This window comes from Lycium ferocissimum, chromosome 9, assembly GCF_029784015.1.
Source record: "Lycium ferocissimum isolate CSIRO_LF1 chromosome 9, AGI_CSIRO_Lferr_CH_V1, whole genome shotgun sequence".
In the NCBI taxonomy this organism is placed as follows: domain Eukaryota; kingdom Viridiplantae; phylum Streptophyta; class Magnoliopsida; order Solanales; family Solanaceae; genus Lycium; species Lycium ferocissimum.
The window spans coordinates 50,484,719-50,496,861 of record NC_081350.1 but is presented as its reverse complement, the minus strand read 5'-3'; the positions used below and the strand labels follow the sequence as shown (position 1 = coordinate 50,496,861).

At 34.3% G+C, this 12,143-nt stretch overlaps 1 protein-coding gene across 1 annotated transcript; it reads right to left on the bottom strand.

The window, feature by feature from the left end:
- Positions 1-226: 226 nt before the first annotated feature.
- LOC132031192 (ras-related protein RABB1c) lies at positions 227-5,389 on the bottom strand. Its single transcript, XM_059421073.1, has 6 exons — positions 5,235-5,389; positions 2,875-3,014; positions 2,540-2,622; positions 1,568-1,772; positions 1,418-1,486; positions 227-536 (listed from the first exon to the last, which is right to left on the bottom strand). Exons 1-6 carry the CDS (start codon positions 5,278-5,280, stop codon positions 444-446), a joined length of 636 nt encoding a protein of 211 aa, XP_059277056.1. The 5' UTR covers positions 5,281-5,389; the 3' UTR covers positions 227-443.
- Between the last annotated feature and the right edge of the window lie 6,754 nt (positions 5,390-12,143).

Below are 12,143 nucleotides of genomic sequence, written 5' to 3'. Positions count from 1 at the left end.
TCGATTCACCATCTTTCAAAATGGTTGAGGTCACAAATCTTTTATCGAGTTGAATTGAGTAAGTTAGATCGTGCCCATTGCACAACTTATCTTAAACCAGAACCAACTGGAAACGCCCAAGACATCATTTACCTTTTTTCTTTGGGGTGTGTGTGTGTGTGTGTTGGGTGGGGTTTGTTGGTTCAGAGGAGCCTAAGGTGTTGGATGATTTTTATTCAAAGAAAAATACACAAACAAAAGATCTATAGAACTTTATACACATTTGGTGTCAAATATTACAAGGAGAGATCAAAGAATAAAGACAAGTCACAATAAAAGTAAAGTTGCTTATATTTGCCCAGATATTAACATAAACACAAACAAATTGGAGATACCATAGAATGTAAAGAAACAAATAAATAACCACAGGAGATGAACGAATCTGAAGAATGATGTTTCCGCTTTCAACTGCAACAACCTCCTCCTTGAGAAGCAGCTCCGTCTCTTCCACCTGATGGTCCAGGAATGCCTCCATACCCAACTTTTATTCCATATGACTGCAAAGAGGATGAGAAAAAATCCACTCTTTAGATCAAAATTACATCGACGAAACCAAGCATTAAGCATTTTTAGGCAACTCATTTCTTGATTCTCTAGACAATAATCAGGTATTCAAGTTATTACGGAATGGTTTTGTCGTAAGTATTCAACTGATACATCAGCAAACAAGGACTTATGTGTGTAAAGATATGATCTACTGTTGGTCCATCTGATTGGTTAAAATCTCGTAAGAGTGAGATTTCAGATTGACAGGTTGGTGGTCAGTAATCTTTCAAATCTAACATGCTATTTCAGAATAACCTAAACTTCCCTCCTCAAATAGCATGTTACAATATCCCAACTTGTATGCTCTGGAATCTGGTTCCCAACTTACAATATCCTCCTCACCACATTTCCCTCTGGTCTCAATTTTTTTTTCCCTAAAACTCGTGTGCCCATGCCAGTTTGTGTGCACCTCCACTTTTCCATTAGGCACTTTTCCTCTGATGATCTCAAGTCTCCTCATAAAAGTTATCTTACGGGTCAAAAGCAGATCCCAGAAGCAATAACAGCATTTATGTTGGGCAGAAGGAAAAGACATTGGACTCGACAATATGTTCAGTAATATTGTTTTTCATTATTTTCTTTAAACAAATACGAAAAGAAGTATGTGGTGATAGGATCAGAAGGAACCATAACACGCTGACTACTTCATTGAATGCTGACCTTATTTCTTCTATACTTTTCCCAAATTTTCGTATGCTGTTTCCTTTCATATATTAGTAATAGATTTTGACAGAAGTCAAGTCTTATCTAACAAGTAACAGGTAACAACATTTGCTGTCCACAGCGAAACATATTAAACAGAACAAACATAAATAGTCAGGATAAGGTATACCTCATTTGATACATCAAACACTCCATCCTGTATTTTCTTATAGATCGTGGAGGCCGTTCTGATAAAAGCCTGAATAAGTACAATAAATTACTTTTGAGATATCCGTTGTTTAATATGAAAGCTCAAGTAGCACATTACAGGATCTTTTACCTCCTCAACATTCTGAGCTGTTTTAGCAGAGGCCTCCATAAATATTAACCCATTTTCCTTGGCAAACTGCTCGCCTTCCTCTGTGCTTACTGCTCTTCTGTGAGCAAGATCACACTTGTTTCCAATCAGCATTATAGTCATGTTTGCATTTGCATGCTGCCTTGCATCTTCCAGCCAACTAGCAAGGTGATTAAATGTTTCCCTCCTATAAAATTTCCGGAGGAAAGAAGATAATCACTTCTTCACTAACATAACAATGCATGACATATGTCATTCAAGAAAAAGGTAGCAAATACATTCATGATGTTTACTTTAACAACTAATACACTTATTTGCCAATTATATTTGCTGTTTAGTACCGCTATATTCAAAGATAGAACTCGTATGCAATGATGCGCACACCTTAGTGCCTTGCCTACACTGAAGTGCAGCTTAAGCGAGGCGAAGCGCCCTGCCTGAGCTTTTTGGAGCTTCAGGGCTTGAGCGCGCCTTGAATGAGCCTTTGACAACACTGATTTATCCATATGAAAGTAAAAAGACTCAGCAACAAAAATATGTAAATGACCTTATTTTGATATGAAGTTTAATTTGGGGGTCGAGAACCATCAATGCACCACAAAGGCACAAACACAGTGATGCAGGCAATTAACTGTTGTCCACATTAGAAACTTCTTTAATTCCTCTCTTTGACAGTAAAAGACAAATTTGATTCAAAGCACCATTAGATAACATTTTACAAGAGCACAATGTAATCTTCCACAGACCACACTTAATTAATTTGTATATTACAATGTATATTGCAGGTGCAGCCAAAAGTCTGATATATAGATAACATGTCTGGGCGACAATTTGTGTGAGGAGTATTGAAAAGCTAAAACAAGAAGTATGTCTTGGGTAAAAATGAGAGCAAATTTATGCTGACTAACTCCAATTTCATGCATAAAGAGTGTAAAAAATAATGCAGAATAATACCTGGTAATATCATAAACAAGCAGTGCCCCAGCAGCACCTCTGTAGTATGACCTTGTGATAGATCTGAATGATTCTTGGCCAGCCTGTAATGGAGATCATTCATTAGAATCATGCTATCTGCCATTTAATGACAGCACAAGCAAACAATAATGGGGACAGTATGGAAATGATTCTGCTGCCTAGGAAAGAAATTAAGGCATATACAAAGATGGTCTTAAGCTCCCTCCAAATGACAAAAATAAGATGATTAGGCAAATCTAGACTAATAATCACATTCTTTTTAGAAATTCAGCATATATTGAAGCAGAAAAAGAAAGAGAAGATGTGAAACATACCGTGTCCCAGATCTGTAGTTTTATTGGTTTGTTGTCTATCGTAATCATTCTAGCTCCAAATTCAACTCCAATGGTCAAGTCATGGACTGGTTGAAATCGTTTGTCCGTAAATTGCAACAGAAGACATGATTTTCCGACTCCTGCAAAACAAAATTGTCATAGATGATGTCATCAAGGCTTCAAAAATGTATACATCAACATCAGAAATACTCCACTAGAATCCAAAGAGTTATACGGAAATGCTAGGGCAAAGTGCACTTGTACGAGGCAAAAGAAAGAAAAGATTGCCCCAAGGTATTCTGGGTATATACACATGACCATAAAAACTAAATTACCATGAGGAATCACTCAGCAAAGTCACCATTGCATATACAAGTTAAGACGAGAGTTTAGAATCTCCTCACAAGGATTTCGAATTTTTGAGTGCCCCTAAACCAATAAGAGGGCAATTTCTTATATAAATAAGGTCGCAAGACTCGTGAGTAGCCATCTCACCACAAGCCAGATGTAATTCATCTCCTAAACCATGTGCTTATTATTACAAGCATTTCAGAGTTTTAATCAACAGCCACTTCACCATCTACAAAAAGGCAGATACATTTCTCGGAATAATTTTCCAATTACTCTTTTATCATTGTTGAATTACTTACTTTAATGATTGTTCAAAGGATTTCTATTCAGAAAATACAGCAATTCTACAAGTCAAAGGAGCAGCACTGGTATGGCTCTAAGAGAAAATGTTTAAGGATGCCCAGAATGTGAGAAATTGCAGAAAACAAGAGTTGATGAGCAGTGATGAGAGAACTAAAGGGAAAAAGAGGGAGAGAAGGAGAAGAAAAAAGAGGTATTTCTTAGACAATCTTTCTAGTGAAACTAAAGGATATATATCTTTTATGAGGAAAACTACTTTCAGCAGAAGCAAGAGTTGCAGCCGGGATTATAAGCTTTCAGAAGCCCTTTGACTGTTTCTAGACAATTGTTAATCAAGCTTGCTGTCTAAGGTGCGGTCTAAAGACCCCTAACTTCAAGCCCGATACTCCTATAATGTGTTGCTGCTGAGTTTTTCACTATTCTAGCAACCAAAACACAGCATACAAAACAAGTGACTAGACTCATATTAGAAAACTCCGAATTAAGGTTCCCCTTGCACTTGTAAGATTTCTATAACTTTTTATACATAGCATTACTACAACTACATTAGAGACTTTTATGTCCCTGTTAATGAGAGAGATTTAGATAACATTCAGTAGGCAAATGATTAGGTATTGAATATTGCGATAACTGGGCACGAAGCCAGAGTATTCATATAGCCAAATCCCAACTAGTTTTGATTTCATGCAGTTGAGTAATTGCTGATTGATCTCTATAACTAAATCCACAAAACTTCACATAGACGCAAAAACTACAAACTAAACAAACTTCAAATCCAACTAAATTTGCTTATAAAAATAGTCTCCAACTGCTGAAACTCTAATTTTATTTATTACTCCCTCCATGTTAATATGTTTGTCTTACTTTCCTTTTTAGTCCGTTCCAAAAGAATGTCTCTTTCAATTTTTAGCAACTCTGTAATTCCAACTTTCCACGTGGTATATGTTTAAAGGCCACAAGATTAAAGGACATTTCGGTCGCTCTCTATATCTTTAATTCAGTCTTCTTTACTTTCTTAAACTCCATCCCAAAATGGGGACTATTGGGTAACTAGGGCCACTTTTGATTCTGCAATGTTTTCTTCATTAATCACTCCAGATTCTTTCATTTCCATATAAAGATCATTTCCTTCCCTAGTACGTTCACCCACTCCGCCAAATACGGATTGCCAAATCAAAACCAGACAAACAAATTGAAACAAAGGGAGTAATAACATACTCCTTTTGTTCGTCTTACTTTCCTTTTTAAAATGTCTCTTTCTATATTCAGTAAGTTTGACAATTCAGACATCCAACACGGCAAGTTTATAATCACAAGATTCAGAGGACATTTTAATAGCATTATATACATCTTCAAATAAGACCACAAGATTCAAAAGTCTCTCTTTTATTTCTTGAACTCCGTGTTACTTAATATAAACTGTATTTCTATGACCCAAAGCATCAATTTTGGCCTAACAAAATATTTCCCATCAATTGTCAAACCCCATGGATATATCAAATGCAAAAGATAATTGAATTGTTAGCATAGCATAAATTCAATTGCCTTTATAATCTCATTCCAGATCCATAATAAAAAACAAAACAAGCACAAATAGATTAAATTTAAAATCACAGATGATCAAACATCAGGAAAAAAAAGGAGATTTAGAAATCAAATTAAAGCAAAAAAATCAATCAAAACTGAAAATTAAAAAAAGGGAAAATTACCGGTATCGCCGATAATGATATACTTGAAAAGATAAGCGTAAGACATGGTTGATGAGATCTTAAGAGAGAATACGTAAATGAGCTGGACAATATGATTAGTTGTATATTTATGTATGTGATTAGTTATATATATAGGGAATTTGCTGGTAAATTAATAGAAAGTTTAAGAAGAAGATAGAAAGACAAGAGTCTGTAAAACTTTCAAAAACCTCTTTTTTCCTTTTGGTTTACTGAAGTCACCAGCAAGATTAAAAAACAAGGAAAGGAAGTAAGTCAACAAAAAAGATATAAGAAAAAGCGCAAAATGCACAAATATATCTCTCTAACTTTACAATTTAGAACATATATACCTTCATTAAAAAATAATATATATATATATGTACACACACTCTTATCGTTACAAAATGGTGTAAATATATCCTTTTCGCTAATAATTTTTTTAAAAAAATCATTTAGTTTATTTTTTAATTAAAAAAAAGTCATGTGGCTTTAAAAAAAAGTCTACTCATTTTTTTTAGCAGACATATTTTTTCTTTTTTTTTGATGCTTGAGTGCCGGTCTTTATATTTTGCCCCTCATTTATGCCTTCTTTAATTTTTGCCCCCGCCGCTTTGTTTAATGAAAGTTTTTGACGAAATTACCCTTACCCCATTAAAACCCTTTCTATTTCGTCATTTCCCTTTTCTTTTCTTTTTTTTTTCTTCTTCGTTCCTCCTTTGTTTTGTGTCCGTCTTATCCGTTCCAAAATTTAGGTACGAATTTGATCTTTTGCTCGTTTCAATATTTGTTTTTATGTTAAATTGTTGTTTTTTGAATTGATATCTTTGTCTTCGTCGTTTTTTATATTTAATTGATCCTTTTTGATTTAAAATTATAGTGTTTTGTTAAAGTGTCTGTATGATTTTTTGAACTTTAGTTTTCGTTGCCCATGTATATATATATTTTTTGAATGTTTTATGAATGTCGTAATATGTTTTAGTTGATTTTGATATGCGTTTTGGTTTTCTCTTCGTTGAATCTTTGAAGTTTTGCACATGAACACTGCTTTTATGTTGTTGCTTTTGTTGTTTTTGTTTAATAACTGGTTTTTGTGAAGAATGTGTTTGTGCGAGGCGGCATATGCCTGTTCCTACAGTAATTTTTGTTTTTTGAAACTACATTTATGCCTATTCCGATATAATTTCGTGATTTAAGTTACTTTGTATGTGTTATGATTTTTTGGTGTTTTTTTTTTTAATAATGTTGGTTTTTATGATAGTTTATATGTTTTCCTGATTATAAGCTTTGGTTTAAGATTTTTGGTGTTTTTTTTGTTTAGTAACCCGTGTTTTCATGAAGACTCGTGTTTGTCCGAGGCAACATATGCCGGTCCGGCAGAGTTATTGGTTTTTGAAACGGTTATGCGGTTTCGCATAAAGTTATGCCTGTTCCGGCATAACTTCATGAATTAAGTTAATTTATGTGTGTCTTGGGTTTTTTGGTGTTTTCTTGTTAATAATTTTTGTTTTTATGCAATCTTATGTGTTTTGGTTCTTTCTTCTATTATGTGTTTTGGTTCTTTCTTCTATTATGCAGTATTTGTGTACCACTAGGGCCGATTTTTTATTATGGTATATGTTAATTATTTTCATTCTCATTTTTGGTTTATTCTTATGTAAATTCTTGGTTTTTGTTGACATTGATTTTTTCTTTTATAGGAGGAACATCCCTTGGTTAAGTTTGAACACTGGGTTGAAGGAGGTGGCATGTGGAGTGGTGATTTTCATTTTCGGAGTTTGATTTTGTCCTTTTTGAGTGTCTCTCAATTGGACTTGTTGAAAAGGGGTGTTTGGACAGGTTTATGGATTTGGTTGATGTCCACCTGAGTGATAGTATTTTCCATTGCTTGATCTTATCGCAACTTTCATCTAGTAATGATAGTGCGTTAAAGTTTAAGATATTTGATCGTGTGTGTGTATTTGATTCCGAGTGTTTCCGTCTTATTACTGGTTTGGATTCTTGTCTTGGCGATTTTAGTGTTGTGTCTAGCAGGCCAAATAGATTGTTGAGACTTTATTTTCCAAATCAAGATAGAATAAGGTTGTGTGATCTCCAGAGTTTCTTACAGATCAAGTCAAGTAATCGTACTGGTGGTTTTTGGGAAAGATCTAGTGATCCTGTTAGACTTGCTGAGATCTATATAATGGAGAGGGTTTTGTTGGGTCGTAACGAGAAATGTGTTGTTAAAGGTCATCTAATGAAGATAATTGATGATGACGCCTTCGAGTGTCTTATCCTTGGGGTTCCCTTAGTTTTAATTGGTTGGTACGGTCGATTCGTGGTTGTGTGAAGACTTTCAAGAGCATGCCATCTACACGTTATATGATTAGTGGTTTCCCTTACGCTTTAAATGTGTGGTTGTTGGAAGTTTTCCCTATCTTTCGAGGGTTTTCAAGTTTTCATGGTCCGAAGTCTCCTCGTATGTTGTCTTGGGGTCCTTCAAAGCAAGTTGATTATAAAGTTATTACCGATAATTTCTTCCATGCCGAAAAGTATGTGTTTCCTTTTGTTGATGCTTCTTTTTCTGGTTCTTTTTCCCTCTTGTTATTTTTTGTGTTTTTGTCTAATTGATGTGTTTATATTGTGTTATAGCGATTCAAGAAATTTATTGTCCATGCTGTTGTTGTTGGTACGGAACAAGAGATGCTGGATTATCCAGTTGCACTTAAATTTCCTGATGATTCAGGCCCTTGTTCTTCCCGTGCGGTTTTTCCATCTCGGTTACTTCTCGTATAGTTGATGTAAGTTGTACTTTGCCTTTTGTGTTTTTGGTTGTTTAACCGAATTCGAGTTAGAGGCCTTGTGGTAGAGTATTTTAGTAGGTGACATTTTTGTAGTCTTTTCGTTTTGGTTATGGAAATTAAAGTTTATGCCCCTTGGGGCATACTTTTTGTTTTGCAAACGTAGAATCCGCCCTTCCGCATACATTTCTCCTTTCATATTTCGCTCGCCTCTACCGGCATAATGTTCTCATTTTGAGACTTATTTTAGTAGGTAAAACTTAAAATACGCCCTTCCGCATACATTTCTCCTTTCATATTAGAGTTCGCCGATACCGGCAAATCGTTTTCATTTTCGTACTTAAGTTCTTTCTACATTCAACATTAATTTAATGACATCAAAAGTAATGTGTTGTTTTATTGATCCGTATACAGGGTGTTTTGTCTAGTGTGAAGAATCAACTTGATGATGAACGATCTACAATTGTCAATCAAGTAAACGTATGGCTTTTTATTTTTTTAGAGGCCTTGTGGTAGAGTATTTTAGTAGGTGACATTTTTGTAGTCTTTTCTGTTTTGGTTATGGAAATTAAAGTTTATGCCCCTTGGGGCATACTTTTTGGTTTTGCAAACGTAGAATCTGCCCCTTCCGGATACATTTCTCCTTTCATATTTCGCTTCGCCCTACCGGCATACTTGTTCTCATTTTGAGACTTATTTTAGTAGGTAACACATTTTGCGCTTCTCTGTTTTGGTTTTGGAAATGAAAGTTTATGCCCCGAGGCATATTTTTTGGTTTTGCAAACTTAAAATCATTTTTTCCGCATACATTTCTCCTTTCATATTAGAGTTCGCCGCTACCGCAAACTTTTTCATTTTCGTACTTAAGTTCCGCCGTCCGCATACTTATTCAACATTAATTTAATGACATCAAAAGTAATGTGTTGTTTTATTGATCTGTTATACGGGGCGTTTTGTCTAGTGTGAAGAATCAACTTGATGATGAACGATCTACAATTGTCAATCAAGTAAAGGTATGGCTTTTTATTTTTTTATTTTTGAGTTTGTTAATATGATATGTATACTTTGCATGCTGCATTCGTTGTTTTTGTTTATTCTCATTTTCTTTTCTTCTTTGTTTAATTTTTTTTTCGTTGTTTTGTAGTCTTTGGATAGCCGTTTCAAGAATTGGATAAAAATTTTGTTGGTGCGATTAAGGACATCAAAAGGGATAGCTTAGTTCGTGTACATGATGAAACAAAGTCATGTGTAGCATTTTTTTATTTTTGAAAGTGCTAAAAGAACTTGTTTGGAAAGTAGACTTGACTTGGAAAGTAAATTTGATTATGTGATGCATTGTGTTGAAAGTTTAGTTCGACCGCATAGCGAAAACAAATCTTGTAAAGCTTGTGCATCCGGTAAAAGACAACCAGATTTGGGTTATTCAAAGGAATGATGAGGTGAAGTTAGATGCAAATCTTGGAAAAGATTTGCAGGAATCTTGTAAAGCAAGGTTTACAAAAAATGAGACGTCTCCCATGCTCGATATGCTCTGTGATGCTGCTGTTTCTTCATCAAGTCAACTGTCTGATAAAACTCAAACTCTTTCTCGCCTTGAAAAGGAATTTGTGAAAGAAAATGAAGACCGCGCAAAAAAAGAAGCACTTAAAGAAATTGCTGCAATTAATAATGCTTTTCAATGCGAGATTATCTCGTTTTCTTCTAATGAAGCATCACAAAATGTAAATGAAGTAGCAAATTGTCATTGAAGATAGTAGAAAACGTCCGAGATGCGAAGATGAAAACAAAGAAGATGATGGTTATCCTAATTGGTGTTTGGTTACACCAAGCAAGACTCCGCTTGAGAAACGGTTGAGTTCTCATCGTTGAAGATGTATACTTGTCTCGCGTAAGAGTTAGGAAAGTGAATTGATTTTTTTGTTGTTATTTATGGCAAGTGTTATGTTATTGTGTCTCCCCTTTTTCGAATGATGTATATGTAAATTGGTCTTTCATTTCGTACATATAATGAAGTTTCACTTTTTCAAATCGTGCTTTATTGTAGTCCGCCTTAACCGGCATACTTTTGCCATTTTTGTGAATGATGTTCTCCTTCCGCATACTTCTAAGATGGAAGTAATCGTTTTTCCTAAAAATGAAAAAGATAATTAAAAAGTGACAGCTTACATCTCGAATAAGTGCGACAGCTTACTTCCAATTAATACATTTGTTTTTAAAAAAAAAAAAATGGAAAGAAAAACTGAAAAATTCTTTGTATTTTTGTCAATAGTTGCGACAGTTACTCCAATTTAAATTTGAGTAGTCGTTTTTGGTTTTAAAAAAAAAAAAAATCCAATTGAAATCCAAAGAGCTTAATATGCAAAAGTCAAGCCAAATAATCTTGCCGCTCCGATAAGTTTGCCCGTTGGGGAATGTGTTCGCTCTTTCCGCGCATCGCTAAATTCGTAGTAACAGTTTTTTTTTTTTTTTTTAAATTTCTAGAAATAAAAAAAGATAACTAAAAAGTGACTCTTATTCCCAATATCTCTAATAGGTATTGCTAAATTTACTTCCAATTGAAAATGTATTAATTCTTTTTTTTTTTTTTTTGTATTTTTGTCAAAATGGGAAAAAAGAAGAAACCGAAAAACTCTTTGTATTTTTTCAACACACTTACATTATTTTTTTTTTGGCAAAAAAAGCTCCCCGTATGTCATTCAATGGTTAGCACGTTATAATAATCGCTTTTATACTTTATATAAAGCCACACGCTATGCCCACAACGGCAAACATTTTATTCCCGACACACTTACATTATGCCGCTTTCGCATAACTTTTGTCACGTGGTTAGCACGTGTGCGCTTTTAAATTTTTTTTTTTGGTTCAATATATATTTGCCCGCTCTTCCGTAATTTACTTTTTATTTTCGTTTGTTCACTTTAAAGTCAAGAAGGCGCTTGCTTTGTGACGTTTCCTATATCATCTTTATCAGCTTTTTTCATTGATTTCTCTTAGTGGGGTTTCAATATCATCTGTAAGTTATTAGTTACTATTTTATTACTTGTTGATAAGTTATTTCCTTCAATTGTTGGTGTCTCTATTTTATTTGAATAGGGTTTTGTGTTTTTTTTTTTTTTTTTTTTTTTTTTACGTTTTTCTTAATGCATTGTGGTAATGTATTTTTGTTGGTAATGTTTTTTATGTGTTTTTTTTTCCTGATTGAATTTTATGTTTTGCTCATGTTAGTGTGATAAATGATGAGACGTCAATTTGGACAAGTTGTTGACTATTATATTCCTCCGGAAGAGTGGACACACACGCATCGTTGTCGTATGGCGAGGGGATGAAAAGTTTGTTAAATTTGTTGAGAAATTTCTTACAAAAGAACAAGCTTGGTAATTTTGAAGAATCGTCTTTTGGGAAATTTATGGAATTACATAATATAAAAATGTCGGGTATCTTGGTGAATTTTATGTTGTTGTCGGAAGTTCAGTGTTCTGAAACAAATGAAATGCATTTTAATATACAAGATAAACTTGTGACATTTACAGAACAATCATTTAAGAGAGTCACTGGGTTATCAATTACTGAACCTCCTAGATCTTTCTATGCTAAATATAACAAAACCAGTGGCAGTCGTCTTTTGAGAAGATATTTTGGTGTTGGAGATGGTAAAAGGAATTTGGAAATTAGGGATTTGAAGAATGTGATGAGTGCTGAAAATGTAGATTTTGAAGATGACCTTGATGCGGTGATGCTAGCAGAGGTATACATTCTTGGTCGTGTTTTATTGGGCGGTAGAATTGATAAAAAGGTGTTGTGGCAGCATATTGTATACATAGAGGACACTGAATTGTTTGAGCGTTTAATTGGGGGTCTTTTTGTTTTGCCGAACTCCCCGAGGTGTTTCAAATCAATATATAAGCAAGGGACAAACAGACATACCATTGATTATGGTGTTGTTGGTTTTGTTTTTGGCTTTAGTGTTTGGGTTTGGTCTAGGTTCAATGACTATCGCAAACAATATGTTGATATTATTGGCGATTGTCGTGAACCTCTGATGTTGTCGTATGTCAGCAAGAAATCTCCGCATTTCAATGAGGTGAAGAAATTGCTTGTATCCGAAGAGTACACGAGTGGAAAGGTAATG

Excerpts from the sequence above, each read along its gene's own strand:
- LOC132031192 (XM_059421073.1), bottom strand. The coding sequence starts at position 5,280 with ATGTCTTACGCTTATCTTTTCAAGTATATCATTATCGGCGATACCG. Across the intron at positions 3,015-5,234 it reads TATCATTATCGGCGATACCG|GAGTCGGAAAATCATGTCTT; the intron begins GTAATTTTCCCT and ends TTTGTTTTGCAG. Across the intron at positions 1,487-1,567 it reads CAGCTCAGAATGTTGAGGAG|GCTTTTATCAGAACGGCCTC; the intron begins GTAAAAGATCCT and ends GTACTTATTCAG.